At 41.2% G+C, this 23,286-nt stretch overlaps 1 protein-coding gene across 5 annotated transcripts in view; it reads right to left on the bottom strand.

Moving 5' to 3' along the window:
* PHACTR2 (phosphatase and actin regulator 2) overlaps nucleotides 1-23,286 on the bottom strand; it is a 99,258-nt gene that overhangs the window by 18,447 nt on the left and 57,525 nt on the right. For 3 of the 5 annotated variants that reach the window (XM_087817663.1, XM_087817662.1, XM_087817664.1), the window contains 6 exons: nucleotides 20,076-20,315; nucleotides 15,823-16,357; nucleotides 10,453-10,658; nucleotides 8,863-9,019; nucleotides 6,367-6,422; nucleotides 1,289-1,350 (listed from right to left, as the gene is read on the bottom strand). In XM_087817663.1, coding sequence (XP_087673789.1) covers nucleotides 1,289-1,350; nucleotides 6,367-6,422; nucleotides 8,863-9,019; nucleotides 10,453-10,658; nucleotides 15,823-16,357; nucleotides 20,076-20,315 — 1,256 coding nt within the window. The remainder of the gene's footprint in view (nucleotides 1-1,288; nucleotides 1,351-6,366; nucleotides 6,423-8,862; nucleotides 9,020-10,452; nucleotides 10,659-15,822; nucleotides 16,358-20,075; nucleotides 20,316-23,286) is intronic. The other 2 variants (XM_087817665.1, XM_087817666.1) reach the window with 2 other exon arrangements.

Genomic DNA, 23,286 nt, shown 5'->3' with positions numbered 1-23,286 from the left:
GTTTCCCTTGCCTCTGAGGACTGCCCAAAAGGCCAGTGACCAAGGGTCACACAGGTCAGAAATTCTCCATCCACCTTGCCCTTCAGGACCAGTGCTGGTGACAGTGACATGAACTGTCCTGCACCTACGGCAGGGAGCTCTGTATGGAGGAAGCAAATGGGGACAGGAGGTAAGGCAGGCTCTGCTGCCTCCTGGAAGGGCCCAACTGGATTAAGAAGACTATACGCGTGTCAGGGGTGAGCCTGGAGCAATGAGGAGGGGCTACATCTTATCTGTAGCTAGAACTTAATGGCCACTGAATGCCCGAAGAGCCATCTCTAGAAATTCAGTTTGCAGAGTCTTTCTCAGCTTGATCACTATTTGACATTTAGGGTCTTTAAGAAGAACACAGATGAATAAACGAACTTTTCCCCTAAAAAACAAAACCAAAACCTCTCAAAGTACAGTCTCTGACTTTTCCAAGGGAAAGGAGTGTTTCTTCTACCTGCCTTAGAATGCTTCCACGTGGACTCCCCGGCCAGCCCGATAAACGTGGGTCAGGCCACACCCTCACTGCAGAAGTCATGTCTTGCTTTACTCATCTTGCCTTGTCCAGAGGTGAAAGGTATATCTGAACAATTACTGAGCAAAGATTTATGATGAAATATAAGCTCTGATAGTGCTTAATTTTTCCAGACTGTTACTATTTTAACACAGAAAAAAGTGATAGCTCTGGCGTCAGATTTATATTTTCATAAATGGTGGAAACAATTGTCTGAGTTACGCCATTTGTCAACTTGGGTAGCACTGCAGTAGGCAGGCTAAGATCAAGTTCACTTAAAAAATTACTCACGTGGCCCCGATACAGAATAGTGGCAAAACTTCAGTGGTAACAAAATAATTATTTAATATTTCCAAGACTACGTGGAAACCGTGAGCATTTTAAAAAACTAAACATTGAACTATTAGTAATGGATACCTCTAAATGGGAGAAGTCTGTGTGATATTTTTTTTCTTCTTTTAATTCCCTTTTGCATTAAAAAATTTTTTTACACAGACTGTGTTATTTTCATAATCATCAAATGTACTTTAAAACTTTCGATTGCTAATGTCAAAATCAATATATGTAATTATACACATAAACATAGCTCATGATGTATTCATTACAATGATTTTAGTTTCTGTCATTATTTGGTAGACAAACAGGAGTAATTATTTTTAAATTCAGATTTACATGGAGAGAGTTGATCTGCATTTAAACATGAAGTTTATCTGAAGACACACACGCTCGGTAACACTGTTTCCTCACCTTTCTGCTGAGTCTGCGTTTAAGTTCCATTTTTGCTTCCTGTTCTTCCTCTTCATTCTTCTCTGTTTGTCAGTGGGGGGGAGACATGAAGACTTAGTTACTATAAGTGATTCCATAATCAGAAAAGTAGATCAGGCACAATTATTTGACTGTAACGGATATTGATTAAAACCCCAACACCTTTATAAAGCTGTCAAAAGATTCTGCAGATAAGTCAATCATGAATTTACATATGTCTATGTACCATTAATTTATATATGTATATATACACATGTATTATTTTTTCCTTATATGACCACCTTATTTACCAATCGTAAACCTCTTTGCTTCCCAGCTTCTTGTTCTATTTGGGAAAAATCACAAGAGTGTCCATATTCTGGTGACAGCCTTGCACTGCTGATCATCTCACGGGCTTACAAGCGCAGATTATCAGAATTCAGAGAACAATTTACTTCTGGATCTGGCTGCCATGTGAAAATCCGAGACATATCAAAAGAACAAATTAGAACCATCTGATGCACGTCTGAGTTGCTGGTCTCCATTCAAATCCAACTAAAATACTTGATGTGTCTGCTTTGGTTTCCATAGAAGCAGAATGTAAGCATTTCTTTGGACTTTGCTTTTGAGCCAGAATGTTCTGAATGGGGTTATGGTGTACTTTTGGTGGAGATGATTTATTTTCTTATGACTGTGACTTTCCAAAGTCTTCTCTTGCCTCTAGTACTTCACCAAGTAGTACAATTTAATGGCCAATGTAAATGAATGCTGCCCAACAGATGGGATTAAGAGAAAAATGTCCAGGACTTTTAAAGAAATAAACATCCCTTCGGGTTTAATGGTTGCTTACTTGATGAATTTTTCTCTGTTGCTTCCTGTAGCTCATCATTTGTTGAATAAATGAGCACCGATTTTACTCATTGGGTATTAATACTTACAGGAGATTATCTTTTAGAAAGTGCTGTTATGAATTCTATTGAAGGAAAAATCACACTGTATAAAAGCTCAGCTAAAAGGGTGAACAAGAAGTCTCCTCTCTGAAAAGATAATTATATTTTTAAAATTCAAATAGACTTCTTACCACTAAGATTATTTTTATCATTAATAAAATATTAGCATTCAATATTTGCAGCATCTGAATTTGTTACTCGAACATGCTAAATCTCTAATAATTTTCCTTATCTTGACAGGGAAAAGACTCTACAGTCTTCTGAAACACTCATGTTAATTTATAAAAAAGAGAATGATTAGTTTGGTTTTTCGACAAAGAGTGAATGTAAACTGAAATCATCCTGCAAGAAACCAACTAGTTAGTATGCTTTTATTAAGTGTAAAAAAAATTTGGTTATGATTCAGATTTCTTCCCACGAAACAACTATAGGTATCCTTAAAATACATCCTTAGGGTCAAATAATTACCGTTTGTGAGTTGGATAAGGCATGTGGATTGTACAATCCAAACACCAAACTTATGGTTCAAGCCATTCAAATTAGGGTTTTACAAGATCAATCCTCTGCTGACATTATTAATAAAAAGAAAATTATCACCCTTAAAACATTTTAGTCAATTCTTCCCATACAGTGATTATGCTATGTTTTTAAAGGTACTTTTCAAAGACAAAAAAAATGGATAGCCAATATACTCAAAACTAATGCTCCAATTTTCATGAAATACACAAAATGTCACTTCTTAGGGAATATTAGATAATTTTGCCTTATTAAGCATATTGTACATCTACGTGACAGCCAGTTAAGTTTTAAAAAAAGAAGGGCCTATTGCAGTTAGGGAAGTGAAATAAACACCATTATACCATTTGGGAATTCTTTTTTAGCGTCAGAAGCTGCCTTCCTTACATTCCCCATATTTGAAATTATGCTTCTAACAAGTTAGGGGAAGAGGGTTAGATAGAGGTGGAGGGAAGCCAACATCACTGTTCTTCTGAATCTTATTAAATAGTCACTGTAAAATCTCTTACAAAGAGTCAAGGTTAAACTAGTAAACTTAGTTTTAAAAAATTCACTGAGTTTTTAAATATTTATTTATTAGAGGGCTAATTATAAAGTCGGACGTAAACCTTTCTGGTCCCTTGAAACAGACTGGAGGAATATTCATGAAGGAAGTGATGCGGCCCATTGATAAATCTTGCGCTCAGTAACTTTCATCAGAGCAGAGGGGGCGGATATTTCAGAATAGCCACAGGAAGCATTGGCCATAAACACAAGCAACACAGGAGGCCTGGGAGGAGGGAGGGCACTACAGGAAAGCTGCCTAGCTAGTGCGTGTTGCCCAGAACATTTGTGGATGAGCTAAAACAACAGAGACAAACACGGAAATACCAGCAACTGGAGTATTATATTCTTGAGTCATCAATTAAGATAAAATGGGATTTAAAAAGGCCAAATATTTTTGTGGATTTGTTTCTCTTTTTGCTGTTTTACATGTTTCTGTATGGGAGTTTTTAAGAAATGAAAATACATTTCTAAACCTACTTGAAATGCCCCCCTTCCAAAAGAGATGGATCAATGGATGAACAGATATGTGATAAAGCAAGATGTGATAAAGTAGATGTTAATGGTAGAATATAAGTGGTAGATATATAGGTGTTTACTGTAAAATGGTTTTGACTTTTCTCTATGATTAAAAAATTTCATATAAAGTGTTATATGCAGAACTCAAAGCCTTACTATATTTATTCCCTATAGAAGACACAAATGGAATTACAGTCACAGCTAAAGAGTATGAGATGATTTTTATCTTTTATCCCTGCCCTGAAAAGATGTTCCATATATATCACTTTTTTCTGATAAGCAAAAGTTGACCTTTTAAGCACCAAAACGTGCTTTCCATTTTAACAATTTTAAGGAACTGGTTCAAAAATGTACAACTAAATATAACTTTGTATGTATTTTAAAATGCTAGATGCACTGAAATAGCAAAGAAATAAAATAGGTTATGATAGCAGGAATGAAACGAAGAAATAAAATTTGTCCTGTGTTCCAATTAGAGTTATCATCTGACTCATGTTTACTAAACAATTAGAGCTATCATCTGACTCATGTTTACTAAACTAGTGGACTTGGATCTGAGAACTGCTGAATGTTTTATTCTGTAAATTCATTCCTTAATTTGTCAAGAAAAAGTGACCTAGTTAAAATAAATGTCCTTAAAAACCACACCACGTCACGCATAGACTTTTCTTCAAATAGACAATCATACTGCTTTTGAACAAAAGCTAGTGAGGAAACATCAAACAAGAGCCATCTACGTGGAAGAACCGAGAGGCAAGCAGGGGCAGAAGAAAGTGTCACACGTATGCTCTAGATGACCTCCACCAGTCCTCTTTTCTGCTTCCCTTGGCCATACAACATTATGTCAGGAGACCATAGGCCAGTTATCTGCCTCTCTGGACTGCAAATGTGTCTTTTGTTTCCAGAAAAAGCATGCTTAACCAAACTGAAAAGGAAGTAAATAAGGGCTGAAGTCAGATCTGAAGTTGACTTTGGCGTTTCACTCTTTTCCGAACCTCCAGGAAAATGGGGGATAAGAGCCAACACAGCACTTAAGATCAATGTGGGATAAATTTCTAGATCTATGACACAGTTCGTCAAATAACCGAACACCAACGTGGTCTGGCACTATTTGTCTCCCAGGAGCAGGAAAAAATTGCCCACAATTTGCTCTTCCTTTTTTTCTAGGTATTGCATCAGGCATCCAATAAGAAATAATCTGTGTGTTAGGAGCTCAAGATCTGCATTTGAGCTTATCTAAAAGGCAATTCAAACAAAAAGCCAGGAGCCTTTCTGGTGTTGTTTTGTCTAAATTAGACATCGCTCTTCTCCTATTTTAGAAAGCTAAGACCTTTTCTTTTTTTTCTGGCCATGACTTTTTCCCTCTCCAAACTGGCTCTTATATACATTGATGGTCATTTAAGTCCTTTCTTGGGTTCTATCCCAGTAATACTCACAAAGAGCCAGGAAAAAAACACAAAACTTTCCAAGGGAGAAAATCCCACAGACTGGCAATTCCTCTCTCTCTTCAGCCCTCACTGATGAACTGTCTTAGTAATAGTAACTGTAGTATAACTCTGCTATTAAAACCCTTCTTTCCTTCAAGAAAGCAAACAATTCAGATTGGAGAATGGGGGTCACCCGGACAGGCCAACTTGACCCTAAAAGCTTGGTTGAAAAAGATGCAGCGCATGCCAGTGGCTCGTTACTATGGTAGCACTATCCGGAGTTTGGCCCATCCCTGCTTTTTGATATTTCATACAACAAAAAGCTCTTTGGAAACTGGGCTAATAATATATAAAACTACAGGCTGAATTTTAAAATATCCATTACTTAACTCACTGTAGTTAGTAACCACATTGATACACTATAGGATGACAAACTGCTTCCATTCGTTATATAGCTTTAACATATGAACTTTAATACTTTAAATATGACTGGACTCATGAGTGAAAAGTCGAGTCAAAGAAAATAGAGAAAAAAAATGAAATGAGAAAATAAAGTTGGAAAATGGAAGGAGAGCTCCATAAGTGCTGAGAAATCATAAATAACTCAAGAGGGAAACAGTTATCATAACAAGGGAAGATGAAATGCATTGAAATGAAATGGATTGAAAAATTGTTTTTACCAGGATTCTGTTTTAAATAGAATCATCTGTTAAACCTGGCAACAAATTGTATTATTAATAATAATATAGGAAGGTTTGATTCATTTCCTTGTGGATTCTCTGGCCTTCTCTTTGACATGTATTTGCAAGCTGACCAGAGGATTTTCTTTTATTTAATTGTTGAGTGAAAGAATACATGGACTATATTTCATCTTTCTTAAAAACAACTGTCACAACCATGACTCTGGTCTGGGGGATGTCAGGCTGAAAGCCACAAAATGAAATACAAATTTCAAGAAATTATTTTTTAAATTATGTAAACGATGACACATAAATGTGACATGATTGGGCCATTTCAATCCTTTGTGAATAAATATACTAAGGTTTCCTACTGATAAATGGGTCATGTCTAGAGTGAGCTTGTTAATGGTTAGTCAACGGATCACTGTATAGTACAGGATACTCACGTTTCAGGATATTTCTTTGCTCTAATTCCTCAGTTGTGGGCCTCTGGCTAAGTCTCCTATGATGACAAAAAGGATATACTGCAGGTTATAAACAAGGCACCCTTAGTGGGAGACACAGAATAAAACTACAGAGCTATAGTTTTTCATGTTTTGTGAAATAAAAATCAATTTTTAAACTGACAAGTGTCCTTTCTGTTAGTTTGGAGACTAGAGATTGTGGCTGAGACTGCTAACTACCCCCAATTACCCATTCTCTCTCTTCCTTTCAGAAACGGAATCCCCCAAGCTTTAGCTGTGACCCCCTCCCTCCGGCCCCCATCCACCCCAGCTACAGCCTTCTGTCTCCTGAGCAGCAAGGTGTGGCTGTAAGACCAAGTTCTTGCAATGGGATGTGAGCAGAAATGGTGTCTGTAATTTCTACTTTTTACCCTTAAAAAGATGGTGTGTGTATGTTCTCTACCTTCCTTCTTCCACAGGCTGGAACTTAAACATGGTCAATGAGCCAGCTAGGATCATGTAGACGAGAGTACCCATGGGGATGGCAGAGCAACAAGACAGAAGGAACCTGGGTACCTGGCTGGACTGCAAGGAGCAATGCTTCCAGCCATGCTGAACAGCCCACCTACCTTTGGACTTTTATGTGAAAAAGAATAAACTTGTGGAAGTGTGTGTTTGGGCCACTGCACATTTTGGTCTCTTAAAACAGCTTAGCTTTTTGGCTAATTCACACACAGTCATTCACATCTACAAAAGGCTGCTGCTTGAGAGTTCATATCAACTTGGGAGAAGATCCAATCTACACCACATAGTGTTTTAAATGAAACAGTGCTTTTTTGAGCTCAAATGAATTCCATTATATATAGTTCTCTTGAGATACCTAGGCCCTTCCCATATGCCTTCAAGACAAGCCAGGCTTACTTGTGATTAGTAGCTAACTATTTGTTAGCTGAAAGTCCTGTGAACCCTTTCTTTGTTTTTGGTCTTGTTTACATTACTAATTTGTTGTTAATCACAGACAAAACCTTTCTCTAAATGTAGGCTGAGTTTGTGTGCAAATTAAACTAATATACACGACAGGTAATTTTAATATAGATACTATCAATTCTAAATTTTTATGGCTGTGACAGAAATTGTATTAAGAATTAAAATCAATATTTTAAAGAACTCATCAAAAATTTTGTTAAAGTTTAATCTTCCTCAGAGCTTCCTCAAAATTAACTTAAGTAATTGAGCCCACAAAAAAACAAGTGACCATCTATGCCAGCCTGATGTGCCATCTGTGCATCCATGTATCCTGTATGACATATCCATACTATGTCACCCCCCAAACACACCATCCTTTGATTTTTTTTTTTTTTTTAAATATGTCTTTATTGATTTCAGAGAGAGGAAAGGAGGAGAGAGAGAGATAGAAACATCAATGATGAGAGAATCATTGATTGGCTGCCTCCTGCATGTCCCCTAGTGGGGACTGAGGCTGCAACCCGGGCATGTGCCCTGACCAGGAATCGAACCACAATCTCCTGGATCCTAGATCAATGCTCAACTGCTGAGCCACGCCCGGCTGGGCCCTTCCTTTGTTTATGGAGTTTCCTCCCTCTAGAATGACCTTTTCTCTTTCTCCAACTACTGATGTTTTATAAATAATTAAAATAGTAACTTGAAGGTAGGTATTGGACTTCTCCCAAAAGTGAGAATTAATGGCTCCTGGTTCTTTGCCCCTATACAGCAGTTATACAAATCCTGCTCTGGTCTTCCGGAATGTTCCCTTCTCCCAATTTACCCACCCTGCTGTTTATGCAGAGTGAGAGAAGTCAGAAAAATAACTAATACTTAAACAGGCTTGGACTGATAATAAAAAAGAGAGCTTCACTGCTCATTTCTATTAAAACAACCAGTTCAATGGATTTCCAAAGTCACTAGTGGCAAAAATAAAAATCATACAAGAGCTGGAGGCAGGAAGAGAAGTCAGATGATCACTTATTTGAAGTTAAAAGAGGGAACTTTCGATATCGGGGCTGTGGTTACCTGTCTTGGATGGAGCTGACCACTGAAGCTAACTACTATTTTCACAGTCTCAGTGCCCACAGGCCCGAGCTGCCTGGAAACCATGGAACACTGCTGAGTCCATGAACTAGGCCTGCCTCTTATTTTGATCAATAACGTTACAGTGGAATACAGCCACACTCATTTGTTTATATACTCTTTATGGCTGCTTTTGTTGAGCAGCTGCAACTGAGGCCTTCTGGCCAGCAAAGCCTAAAATATTTACAAACTGGTCCTTTATAGGAAAAGTTTGTCAACACTTGGATCAGGCTTTGGCCACCTCAATGCCACTGATGAGCTGGACTGAAGTGCAGGTTCTCTGAGTGGTTCACCATCCAGGACCAACTTTCAAAGACCGGATAGGCCAGGTATGCCCAAGGAATTCATAATGACCTCAGGTTGGGGGAAAGCATGCATTAGTCAGTGCAGCACTAAAATTTCAGCCATTACCTGACTAGCTTGGTTCCAATTTGCTGTCGGATTTCCTGCCTCTCTTCTTCAGATGTCCGCTGCAAGATGTTCTTGTCCTCTAATTCTTTTTTGGACGGTCTGTTGCCAAGTTTGATAGCAAGGGTATCCCTTCGACGGATTTTACTTGCCAAAGCACCTGAGGATTGGAAAAGGCAGAAATGCAGAGAAAGAGGCCCTTAGCAGGTGGCACTCAGGTTACAGGTGGCATGGACTTCAAACTGAGTCCAGGCCTAATTCTTTGTCCACATGCAAGAGTGGAATTTTAATTAGCTTAAGGGGAGGAAAAGTTTTTAGTCGAATGTAGTTCATTTTGGAAAACTGGAGAACTATTTTTTAAAATGTTCTGAAAAATGTTGAGCCACCAAGAAAAACTTGGAAGCATCACCTCATCATTTGGAAAGTGATATGTGAAGTTTATTTTGCTGAGATGGTGCATCATGGAAACCACTGATTGCATAATGCCTTTTCTTTCTTTTCTTTTTCAAGTCTTATAAACTTAGCCCCTTTACTTACACTGTACAGGAAATCCTTGTCTTCCCTCTTCCTCTACTCAGCAACCACTCTGGCAAAAGTCCACATCTGATACTAAAGTTTTAATCCTAAATTACCCAGAGAACCCTGACATCCCTATAGGTGATAGTTAATATCACATGGATAATAATCTGTTGTTGTTGTTCAGTACAAACTGAAGGAAATCTGACAAACTGATGTTTAATCATTAATATGCCAATAACTTTTCATAATCTAGAAACTTAACTCTACAGTGAATCCCTCCCAAGTGATCCTGCTTAGAAGATTAAAAAAAAAAAAAAGGCCCTTCCCAGTTCCCTAAGTTACACATAAATGGTTAGCTTTCTCTACTTTACTTTTATTCCTTCCTAGAAGGCATACATTTTTTTTTTTTTTTCAATATTTATTGGTTTCAGAGAGAGGAAGGGAGAGGGGGAGAGAGAGAGAAACATCAATGATGAGAGAGTCACTGATCGGCCGCCTCCGGCACGCCCTCGACTGGGGATCGAGCCCGCAACGCGGGCATGTGCCCTGACCAGGAATCGAACCCCGATCTCCCGGATTCTAGGTCGATGCTCAGCCGCTGAGCCACGCGGGCCGGGCAGCATACAATCACCTACTGTGGATGAGTGACTGTTTTTAATTCTTAAAAGATATGTGTCATTTTTGACTCATTCCTCCCTCCCCTCTCCTTAAACCACAGCATAAAAATAAGTGAAACTCTCCAATAGTTCCCACGAGGAACCCAGGGGATCCTGCAGTGATTCGAGAAAGGTCCCCGGGAAGGGCTGTCTGATCGTCCTGAGAAAGGCCTCCGTCCTCAGAAAGCTTTGCCTCTCCGGACAGACACAAATGTGCGGATGTGCCCAACAGACGCCACCCGCCCCTCATGGACCCGTCCTCAGGAAAGGCCTGGCACCGAAAGCTAAAGCTAAGGCCGCACTCGTCTCTAACCCGAGGACGGAATAGCAGGGGAAGGGCACATCAGATGTCTGGTTCCCCATGCGGCTTTTGCTCTGTCCGCCACCCACCTCCCTCCCTCCTGGGAGCCAGTCTTACTTTCTCCACTGCCGTCCTCGCCCTCCTCGTCGTCATCGTCGTCGTCGTCGGTGTACAGGATGGGCCCATCGGAGTCCGAGTCGGTGGCCCGGGACTCCCTGTGGCCTTCGTCCTCTGGGGCACTGAAGGATTCGGAAGAGTCCCCCATCAGCCCAGGAGCCAGCAGCTGAGGTGCTGCCTTTCTCAGCTCGTCTTTGGCTGCGAAACTGTTAAGGGCACAGAAACACAGGGGTGGCGTGAGGCTCCGAGCCACCCTGGGGGACGCCCCGCCCTGAGGAGTGCTGGCTGTGTGAGCACCTTCGGGCTGGCGAAGGCAAAAGCACAGCGGCCGCTGTCACTGCCGCGGGCGAGCGGCGTGCCCGGCGCTCAAAGTGTTAGACTCCATCTGCAACGGGAAGGCGACTGACTAGCTGGGTCTGACGCAGTCACACGTGAGTACAGTACAACTATATTTTGCATTAGTCTTTCCGTAGCGACGGGGGTTCCGTGGGAAGAACAAGGGGCTAGAAGCTCCCGAGCACCTGACCTCCTTTCTCCCTTCTCCCACGGTGGCCTGAGGACAACCCCGCTGCAGCACTCGGCACGGTGCACCTCAGTCACCACTTACTGGCCTTCCCCACCCCCAGGGGGCCTGGACAAGCAGGACTCACCGCCTGGAAATGGAGTGACACGCAAAAGTACATCTCTCATTGACACATGAATTAAGCCTATTTTCATCACAGCCAGTGTGTCAACAGAAAAAAAAAATAATAATGCATCCTCTCTGAGCCTAGCTTTTCCATTTGTAAACTTGCCTGTCTTAGGACTATATTAAAAACGTGGGGTGGAAAGCGTGGGAGTTAAACGGACTTTTTAGAAGAAGTTTATGTGTAAGGATGCAATCATTTCTATTACCGAACTTGGTAAGAGTCTCTGGTTTAAAGCACATATGTACAATGGAATATTACTCGGCCATAAAAAGAATGAAATCTTACTGTCTGCAACATGGATGGACCTAGAGGGTGTTATGCTAAGTAAAATAAGTCAGGCAGAGAGAGACAGATATCATATGATTTCACTTATATGTGGAATCTGAAAAACAAAATAAATGAACAAACAAAACAGAAACAGACTCATAGATACAGAGAGGAGGGAAGTAGGGGGACTAGGTGAAAAGCGAAGGGATTAAGAAGTACAAACTGGTAGCTACAAATAGTCCTGGGGATGTAGAGTACAGCACAGGGAACATAGTCAGTAATATTGCATAACTATGTATGGTGTCAGATGGGTACAAGAAATATTGGGGGACCATTTTGTAAAGCATAGGATTGTCTAACCACTATCCTGTACACCTGAAATGAATATAATACTGAATATCAACTGTAGTTTAAAAATAAAATATAAAGTTACTATAAATATACAAAGCTTTCCAGTCTTCATCAACTAGAGTAAAAAATATATACTTTACATAAAAAACATTTTGAAAACAACGTAATCTTCATTTTAAGACGGAGAAGATCCTCAAATCGCTTTCTGATATAAATAAAAGAATCCAAATTTGGGTGTCACACTTCTGAAAAAACGTTTAGTGGGAAACATGTGCTTGCTGTCCTCATTAACTACAAAAAGCCAAAACCAGTTCTCTGTATAATAAAAACAAACTTTGCCCAAATCTGAGGTATTGAAAATTCTTTGTGGTTACAGGCCCAAGTGCTTTCAAAAGTCTCATTTTTCACATATTCGAAAAATTCAACAGCCAGGATACTTGTTTTCAAAGGGGGAGATATAAAATTTCATTTATTGTGTAAAATATACATTTTATTATGTAAAAAATGGCATAATATTTAACCATTTTTAAGTGCACAGTTCAGTTGCACCAAGTATATTCACACTGCTGTAAAACTGTCACCACCATCTTCCCCATTAGATAATAACCTCCTATCCCTCCCCTCCAGCCCCTGGCAGCTGCCATTCTTTCTGTCTTTATGAATTTTACTGTTCTAGGTGCTTTGTATAATTAGAATTATGCATTTGCCCCGTTGTGTCTGGTTTATTTCACTTAGTATATCTTCAAGGTTCATCCATGTTGTAGCATGTGTCAAAATTTCCTTCTTTTTTAGGGTTGAATAATATTCCATTTTATGTATAGGCCACATTTTGTTTATCCATTCATCAGTTGACAAACATTTGGGTTGTTTCTACCTTTTGGTTATTGTGAATGATGCTGCTGTGAACATCAGTGTACAAATATCTGTTTGAGTACCTCCTTTCAAATTTTTGGCAATGTACACAGGAGTTACAGGATCATATGGTAATTCTATGTTTAGTTTTTTTGAGAAAACACCATACTGTTTCCATAGTGTGAAATCTCATTTGAAATGAGAGGAGATCTATTTTATGGGAAATCTTTTCCACAGTCAGGATTTCTAGCCGATTGCCACTGGAGGCCATTCTTGTCTGCCCCTGTGGATGACCACAGCACAGTGAAAAGATGTGCCAATTAGTAACACATTCTGAAGAGCAGAACAGAAGATACTTTAGAGTTAAGCCCTGGTATTTGCTCAAGTCATGATTCAGTAATTTATTATGTTATTGATTACTATTTTAACCTTATTTGTATTTTATGTTTTACAGTTTTCAAAGACTTCTGCATACATTTATAACTTATAATTGTCCTATCATGTGTGAGTTGCCCAACCATGGAAGCAAGTCCAGTCTAGAATCCAGACTTCAGTCTCTTAGTCTACCTATTAAATGTTATGCTACATTATATTTTATTTACACTTGATATTATAAGTTATGTTAATATATTATGGGTTATATTTACTGTTAAATATTACACTCCACATTTATATCAGTCAACTCATGGCTTGGTTCTTACATTTCTCGAAGGTTCCCAGGCACACTGGACAATACAGTGCACTCCACCAATGTTTGTGGAAATGAACTGAACAGATTCAAGTCCCTTTTGAGTATGGGCTCCAGACGGGCTTATTAGCTTCTGCCTTCAATTACACCAGACACACACGGTACTGACGAAGCTGCCAACGGACAGAAATCTACCAAACAGTTACTACCCTGCAACGTGTGAACAGAGGTGGGTATTTTTACACATGGCCACTTGTCTTCTTTAAAGTCCTGATATTTGTGTTCCAAACAGAAGCCCCTTCATAAGACGACAGGATTTTCACACACTCGTTGACTAAACATAACTGGGGAGAGTTCTAAGTAAAGCAAGTGACTAAGCGCCAGGAATTCTAATTCAGATATCCGCTTCAAAACACAAGAAAGAATTTGGAAGGAAATTTGGGAGACTGCTTATTCCAGGCTCATTAACTCGAGAGCAAACGCAAACCATCCCTGTGGGATGAACTGCAATTTAACTTTTTTATTTTGAAGAATATATGAAGAAAATCTCTCTGCCCTCTTCTAGGAAAGCATGGTGGTTACCCTGAGCGACAGGAAAATCTATTATACAAACCTCGATGTCTAATTATGTCCTAAGCTCGCTCTCTCTGATCACAGTCCCAGTGGAAATGCAGAACAGATGCTCAGCCCTTTTGCCTGACAGTCCTGCGAATACTTGGGCTGAAGCCTGACATTAGGCCCCAGCGCGCAGCCTGGAGCTTAGTGCAATACAGTGTCCTCCCTCAGTGTGTGTGGCAGTGGACTCCACCTTTGGATACGGGCCCCCTCACGTACGTTGGATATTATTTTGGTAAGAAATAGTGTTAACTATAATGCCTTGCTCACTTGTGTATCTTTGGTGCTTGATACACTGCCCAGCACACAGAAGGCAAGCAAAAATATATGCTGAACGAGTGGCTGTTTAGGTCTAAAGGTTGGAATTGATTTTGAAGCTGGAAAACACTCACTATAAATAAAGACATTTGCTAAGTGCTGGAAGTATGAGGGATACCATAACCATTCATTTCAGTATCTGCTTTTCCCATAGCATTTATTAACATGGCAAACAAATAATTTGCAATTTAACATTTATTTATCATCCCTTGGCTTTCCTTTGAATGATGGTGCTCAAGATGATAAAAACAAACAAAAACAAACAACAAGAAATGAACACACACATACACAAAATAGCAGAAGAAGTGAAAGCAACTACTTCGGAAACTTCTAAAATTACTTAGGGCATGGAATCTGCTGTGCAACTCTAGGTCTGTGTTCTGGCTCTGCCACTTGCTACCTGGGTAATTTCGGGCAAAATTTACTTCTCTCAGCATCAGTTTTTTCACCTATTAAACAGAAATATTTCAAGGAAGTCCTATGTGAATTTAATAACTGAGAGTTCTTGACATTAAATAGGTATTCAATAAATGAAGATTATTATCAGTATTTGAATAAAGTTAGTATTTTAGTCTATTGGTACAAATCAATTTAAATCAATGTACTAATTTCTGTTTTAACACAACTAAAATTTTCTTGGAAGAAGAAACATTAAATTAAATGAGTTGAAGTGTGAACTTGATTTTATTCTTAAAAACAAGAGAAAAGAGGCTGGATTTAAGATGTCCCAGCCTTCCCTAGACAGAATTGGTTATGGCATCTACTATACACTGTGACAGCCCTCCCTTCTTACCTGTGGGACAGGAGAGCTAACATGGCTTATTTACCTTTAAGTAGAAAATTCAGAGGACTTGGTGAATAATTAGATGCAGTGAACAAAGGAGACTGAGGACCCTAGGATGAATTCCAGGTTTCTGGCTTGGGCATGCCTATGGCATACCAGCTTCTGTACTGGCTGCTGGGGAAACAGAGGTAAGTAAAACATGTTGGTTCATTCTGCCCCTCAGGTAGGAAAAAGTGCTGTCAGGGTAGAGTAGATGCAATAACCAATTCTGTCTGGACAAGCATCGCAAGGCTCCACAGAGGAGATAACATTTAGTTGGGTGGGGAATTAAAGAAGCAAGAAATGGAGCCACTCTGACGCTGGAGAAGGAGCTGGAATTTGATAGGGTTCTTTCCTGATGGTTTTTATTTTCCTGGAGAGGGAGGAGGCTGAATAACTTGTTGAAATGAAGGTAGCAGGAGTGGATGAGCAACCGAGACAAGTGGTAAAGATTTAACATAACCACGGCATGGAAAGAGAAGGGAACTGCTTAGTGAAAGGAAAAAGGACTGCTGAGCAGTGACCAGGCAGCTCTAAATGTCCTTCAAAGGCCCAGGTCACTGTCTCCAGCAGCCCGTGGCATTCCTGGAGCAGGGCCATGAAAAACCAATGGTTGGATGACCTGTGTATTGATCTAACAATCACTAGATTAAACTACAAAAGAAATCAAAGCAGGTTCCTTGTTTCCAGCAGAATGCTTTAGTGATCTTTAGTACTCAGCTTCGTAGGGAACACAGAGGGAATAAGGGGCTGGGGCCCCGACTCACCATTTTGCATTTTCTCTGCTAACACTTAAGCCAGGGCCTGCGTGGACAGTGGTTCTGTTGGTCGGCTCTTCAGTCCAGAGAAGCTGACTTGGGTCTAAGGCAGGGACGGGCAGGTCGGCTCCATCGCTGACCAGGACAACAGGAGTGTCAGAGGCAAAATCGCACTGATCTTCCAGAACAAGGTGAGGGGCGGGCGGAGGAGGCGGAGGGGCCCCCGGAGGCGGGGGGACTTCAGACTTGGATTTGCCTGTGCTCGGCTCCTCGGCCCCAGGGCCAGGCTGCTCGCTTTTGAGGCTCTCCACCTTGGTCTCCGAAGGCTCTCCTTTAAGGTCGGACACCCCAGAAGTGGTTGCACCTGTGGATGGCCGAGACGTGGGCCGCTTGCCAGTTTTTTTCTTGCCCTTTGTGGTTCCCACCGTCCCTGTTTTGCTAGAAACTATCTCCTTTGAAGTTTTGAGAAAAGATGAAGTGGAGGAAGTAGATGGTGAAGCTGATGCTTTGGAGCCCGTTGTTTTTTTTGAATGAGAGGAACCAGCTAAAATAGAGAGATTTTGCATTAAAAGTCAAAGAAGACAACACCTTCAAATAAACTAAGCGAGCTGCAATCAGCAATGACAACATTCCCTTTAAAATTTTAAAATGTGTTGAGTAAATGACTGAAAGAAAATAGGCCAATAATGATAATGGTTTTGTTTTCTGCCCCCTCCCTGAGTCCAATCAAGGAAGGAGCAAGTGATGCTTTTGTTTTCTCCCTCCTCTAGTCTTTACCTGGGTCAGCCAAAGGGAAAATCCTCAACTCCTTGTCCTTTGGGTCCCCTGAAAGAGTCCCTGAATGATCCAAAGGAGGGAAATCATTGTGTGTAGGGGACAGGCAAGGGCGACTGTCTGGGGACAGCACAAGGTTGAGCTCAAAACAAGTTACACAAGTTCTATGGTGACACAAGTCCTGGGACCGGCGTGGTCCACATCCAGAAGAGGCTGTGGTGCAGAACACCAGCTACTTCCGTGCCAAGAGCCAACGTTCTCATCTCACTAAACCAGCTCTCCACGTGGCTCCAGAGGGGAGCCTGCCGCGCTGGCCTGGGTCTCCGCGGGCAACGCTCATGGGCAGAGGGAAAGCTATGGCCACGTATGAAAGACAAGTCCCCTGCAAATGATCAAAAGGCAGAAAAAATTCTTCTCTACAAAAAAAGCCTAAGTGGGTACTATTTGAATAATTTGAAGGAAAAGAGTATCATTCTCGGATCTTCCGATAACTCCTTATGTTCCTCGAGGGACTTCGTCAGTGGTGTGTTTGCCTACTTCTGGATAGGGCTGCCTTTAACCAAACAAAAAGGTTGCTATCTTTTTCTTTATACCATTTTAGGAAATATATTTAACCTCCTATGAGAACATACTTTTATTTCATGACCTTTATAACCTATAAATTTCTCATTGCTTTTTCTGTTATAATGCTGTATGTTCCTTCTTTTTCATGAGGGGTTAAACTGTCTTCCACAGAGCTATCAGGGAGTATCTGGCCAGTATTGTGAAGCCAATCTGCACTGCATACAGATGTTATTGTAACTTACCTCTGGTTATAACCTTATTGAAGTCAGTCGGGAGGGTCATGAGATGAAGAACAGATAAAGGAACAGACAATGAGATGGAAGACTTCACCAACTCTGATACACTACAAGCCAGTCTCACTCAGTGACAAGATCCAGGCTTAGAAGAAGTCTATAGCTTGGGGCTTTATTATTTTAGATATATATAACTAGAATTCCCCTCCTCGCCTGTCAATACTATTTTTTTCATAGTTAGTTCTCTCTTTATAGACTCTGGTTTGTTGAACAGGTTGCCTGCAGCTGGCCAGCCACAGTTAATACTACTTTTTGAAGTTAACAATCTTCACTTGCTTATAAGACAAACATATTAAGCATAAGCCTACTACCTAAGTCCATTCTAAATTTATTTTCCACAACAAAGATGCTAAGGATCTGATGTCTAGACATGTTCAATTATTTTCTTAGATAAATTGAACATAATCCCTTCCACATATCAATTCTAATAAAAAAAAATCTTTAAAGAAAATGTTTTCTTTTTTAAGAGCAAAGTTAACTTTAGTCTGGCTTAAGGAAAACGACTTTTTTCCCCAATGCCTGGAGAGCAGATCCAAGTCATATTATATTTTTTCCTCCTAAAGTGACAGGACTTTGCTGAGATCAACCATGTTGCTTAAGTCACCTTGAGTGAAGACCATGACTAAAAAGAAAAGCCACCTCTCCCCAGTCAGCTACTTTTGTTGTTAACACAGTGCATAACACTGATGAGAAAGAATAAAAACTGGGAGAGTTTGTCTTATTTCACTGGCAAAGCAGCTTACTGTGCCAAACAGCTACCTGGTCACCTGGAGGTGTACACTAATTAAGTAACAGAGGAAGAGTCTTAACTGGTATCTTTTTTAGGAACTTAAAACATCTGACTGAAAACCAAGAGCAGCATTTTAAGTAACTTTCCAAAAGGTCAACATTTTTCAAATTAAATGTTACGGTGTAGACAGTTGTAATGGTTACAAGTGGAATATCAGTTGGATTCTGATGGAGTGTTATCAGTATTAAAAAAAGCATCCCTGTACGATGGGCTTGTTAGTACATTGCAGTGCGACCCATTTCTCGGTGGCAGTCCCACGAGTAGCAACATCCTTACATACACTGTGGACCAGTCGGGCCTCTTGTAATACAATGGATAACACGACTGTACTATTCTCTTAGGAACATGAGTCTGTAAATAAATCAAGTAAAATATCTGGAAATAACCAAAAAATGTTTCATGGAAGCTGCCCACTGCCCTGCATTAATCAGCTTTCTTATGAGAAGGAAGGTGGCGTCTAAGCGAGGCAACAGCCAGCTGCTACCGTGTGGGCATGAGGAAGCGGGAAGGTTTGTGTGAGGCGGGCTCTTAATTCCCAAGGAGAGGCAGACGGGTGGGGGCTTTTCTTCAAGAGGTGGATCTGAGCCCACCTTACGTCAAGCACTGATCCCAGGGTGCGGCAGGCAGTCTGGGGAAAACGCAGACGCCAACAAGAATGGACTCTGACGTGAGGGCAGCTGGTCCCTGAGGAAATGGCCTGAACGCATTGTTGGCATGGGATTCCGAGACATTTCACGTTAGCCCTTATTAGAAGAGATGCAGACGCTCAAGGTCAAAGGCAGAAGACGGGGACACAGGGAGAGAGACACCTATCTACACTCAGGGGTTTGACATACTGTCAACCAAGCCATTCTCTGAATCTGAGCATTATGCGTATGAATTACAAAGGGAAAAAGGTGAATACGAGGCAAATCCTGGTGGCCAATTTCGAGAACGTTGCTGCTGATTTTGGGATAAGGTTTGCTATAACAGGAGGATTTTTATGCATGTGCTAAAGGAAAAAAGCCACCTAGCACACGTACTTGAATGTCTTTTAAAAAGGCTAGATGGCATGGTAGCCTTCCTCATTCCCGTTCTCTAGAAGATGGGAGCTCCCTTTCGGTTAAGCATATCTAGAGAATTGAAAGGAGAGCTGGATATACATCACTTACAGATATTGTAGGTCACCAAAACATCCCCTGGGGATTTGCAATAGTGATTTGTAACCACACCACTAGGATGCTTTCCTTCTAACAAATTGAAGTCTTTTGTTTGGGGAAGGGGAAGCACTGAGCATGTAACTTTTGACTCTGCTGAAACAGTAGACTCAATACAGAGTGGTGGGCTGAACCAACCTTTGTCACTTATGAATAGAGAAATGACTAGCTATGTGGACAGACTCAAGACATTACAATACAGCAAATATGTCAAAGATGCACGTGTCATATTCTCACGTGCAAACTTAAGACATCTTGAAAGAAAATCCAAGCCAAAAATCCACCCATAAACTCAAACAGGCAGAGGCCAGTTGATGTCTAAATAATGTCATCTCAGAGCATCGCCATTCACCAGGCACACTGCTCCCTGTTTCCTTCTAATGGTTCTCATGTAGACCGTGGCCACTCAGGATGAAAGAGGTGTATTCACCCCCAAACTAATGAGGTCAACTAATCAACTGGTTGACTTTCTTTTGATAGAGATAGCAGCAAAGGAATCTCCTGGGCATTCTTGGTGTCAAAGCTGAATCCATTGGTGTTACATCCTAAGATACCAGACATCCAAAAGGCCATGATTCTTAGAAGTAATTAGCCCCACCCCAGAGCCGAGTACCCTAGACTCTACCCCACCGGGGGCATACTCACCGGCCTCTCGGGTCGTGTTTCGGCTTGTTGGCTTGGGTGGAGGGATGGGGGCCTGCTTACCAGAAGCCTTGGTATTTTTTTTAATAGGAGGCACTTCGTCACCCTTGGGGCTGGCCCCAGCAGCAGCCCCTTTTGGAGGCACGGGTGTTTTTTGGGGCTTAGGTTTGGGTTTAGGCTTAGGAAGAGTTGAAGGAGGTGGAGCAGGAGCTGCCGGTGTTTCAGAGTGGTTTTCAGTGTTCTCTACAAACGAGAAAGTGAACAGAAGCGGACTGATACAGACACACACCATATAAATAGAAGGAACAAGACATACGGCGACAGGGATACAAACATGTGGCTGCTTGGCCCTTGGGAAACAGGGTGGCATTCTGCACCAGAGAGAGCGTCATTTGAGGTCAAAACAAAGGCCAAAGCAGGGCGCATTGTCCGGGTACGCTAATCATTCCTGTGATGACACAGGGTTGCTCAAGTTACATTGATGAAGTTATGTTGAAGATGAATATAAATGTCCACTCTCAGGGGCCAACACCAGCCTTGAATTGGACGTTGCTGGATGCTTATGTGAGCATGATTGCTACACTGAATTTCACAAAACTGAAGGGCTCCGGAGAGGGACTGACCAGCACATTACAGATACTGCCATGGGGTGAGGATTGACTACACGGAGATGGCTGGACTCACAGTTACCTTTGTCCCCTCCACAGAGGGACTTGCTCTCAGGAGAACTCAAGCCCCATCAACCAGAAAGGGACTTGTGCTCTGCCTCATTGTGGTCAAAACCCAACAATTTCTAAGCTAAGGGAACCTCTGTGGAACCCTTTACAGGAAGCACAATACACAGAACGAACTGTTTTCTACTATTTAAGTTTTCTCAATCTCTCCCGGTGCAGCTGGGCAGCTTCCTGTTTTATAACAACTTCCTCTGGCCTTTCCTAATGGTGCCACAACTACAGGTACAGAATCCAAAAAAATACCAAACTTGTATTGTGATGTAAACACAAGTAACAATTTTGAAAAGACAAAGGTTAAAATTTATTTAAAAAAATTCATACCTAAGAAAACGAAACTCTCACAAGGTTTGGCCTAACTGAAGGAGAAATAATATTTGTCTCTCATTATTGAGAGTGAAGATACTGTATGTTCATTCATATAGTCGCATCTGTACTTTCCCTAATAGTGGTCAACTGAAATTAAAATACAGTTCTGGTCCAAAGAGCTAAGCAGCATTTCTTTATAAATGGAGCACAATAAAAAAACATAAGACAGTGTTAAGACAAGTCTAAGCCTTCACTAGATATAGCCTCCCATTATTGAATGACAGAGAATGGGTTGAATATTAGAATGCATCCAGTTTATTATTTCCTTTGTTTCATTTCTTATCCTAGTCTGAGTGAAGTGAGGACTTCACCCTCGTCTTTATTCTACATCCCCATCAACCTACATATATAACCACCATAAAAATGACTCAAGTGATGGTAGGTAATCAGTACAACTTTTCTTTTACCCTGCCTCAGCCGTGAAGCCCACTCGGTCACTGTAACCCAAGTTGACCCCTCCTGCATCGAATTTCATCGTAGCTACTGATTCAACATTTATCAAAGGCCACTTTTTGTATGTGCCTTTCTATTTATACATCATATCTCCCCAAAGGAGCAGTGGCTCTCCTAACCTACCTGGTCTGAACCTAGAGGACACTTAGTCACAGAAGTCAGTTAGGGTTGAGAACAACCTAAGTTAATGCGCACCTACAACATTTTACATACAACGTATATAGACGTTGACTTGCCAGCCTTTTGACACTGGACAGAGCCTAGTCTTTTAAAATCCTTAGAAGATTAGCTCCTAGCATAATACCATGCATGGAAATTAAGCCCAATAATACTGTCTGGTGAGAGCCAGCGAAAAGGACCGGCAACCCTTCCTCTCTATTTTCCTTCACACCTTGAGCCCTTACAACCTTTCCCTCTGCCTTCCTGGCAGATCACTGAGGGCTCTTTTTCCTTTCTGCCTAAGGTTTTAAATTCTGAAGTTATACCCCAAGGAATCCAGCTTCTGGGTTTGGGAAGGAGTTGATGATTGGCTCGATGGCATCTAAAAATGACAATCCCTCCTGGGTGAGAATGAACACGGTGCGTGCAAGCTCTGGGCCGGCTCTTCGAGAAGCACGGTCCACTCCTCCCTGTGGGCTCCACCAATTGCCGGTGTGTGTTTGCCATATGGCCAGTGTTTATGTTTAGTCTGTGGGGATGCCTGGGGGGGAGTGGTGCACAGACACAAACAGCATGCTTTTCTGACTAAGTTATAAACGCCTTTTGTCTAAAATTTCTTATCTCATTAAGCGTAACACTTTAAACACAGTGTCTATTCAACGAATGTGACTGATTGGCAGACAGTTATTAACAACACACATTAGTAGAAGACAAACTCCTCCTTTTATCTGGGAGATAATGAATTCAGTCAAGTTATATTATTGTCCTATGATCTGAAGACATGGTTAAACTGATGGTGTCCATGAGTATTCTCTTTTCCAGAGGAGGTTAATTAATAAAGGGCTGCCGTTCACTCTGGCTTGACAAGGACAAGGCTCCATGAGACAGTCTGGAGGACGGCTGTTTATGTTTGGCTCCTCCCACCACATGGAGAGTTTAGTTCAACAACACGGGGTAAACCTGAGAACTGCATGCATCTCTGCCTTGCCTAGAATACACCTCTGCCCCCATTTCTCTCCTTCACCAGGCCGCCTCTTTTGTGTCTCTTTCAAATCTTAGTTAGAAGTATCTTCCTCTGAGGACCAATTTTGGTCCCCGTTGAGAGCTCCCCTGACTTGCAGCACCCAGGCCTTCCAGAGTACTTGGCACCTTGTATTGCATGCTGGGCTCCTCATAGGCCATGATCTGCTTGCAGGCAAAGGCCATTTCTCATTCACTGCTCTCTGCCTGGTCCCCAGCAGAGTCCTACCCATGGCAGGCCTTCATTACTGTGTTGGCATAAATGCATGAAATCATTTGTTACTTCATTGAAAGTCTTCTATAACTCAACAGAAATACATCAAACAATTTTCAGATTTCTCATAGTTAATTCCAAGCTACACTTAACAAACTGCAGATCAGTTTTTCTGCCTCTTTTATGTTTAAAGGCACTTGTTGAGAGACTAAGCCCTGAAGGTCTTAAGGGGAAAGTCTCCAGTGTTGGGCATAGGGGGCCCAAGACC

This window comes from Miniopterus natalensis, chromosome 5, assembly GCF_054644295.1.
Source record: "Miniopterus natalensis isolate mMinNat1 chromosome 5, mMinNat1.hap1, whole genome shotgun sequence".
Classification (NCBI taxonomy): domain Eukaryota; kingdom Metazoa; phylum Chordata; class Mammalia; order Chiroptera; family Miniopteridae; genus Miniopterus; species Miniopterus natalensis.
Note: the sequence above shows the minus strand (reverse complement) of the source record. Positions and strands in the feature narration are given on the sequence as shown.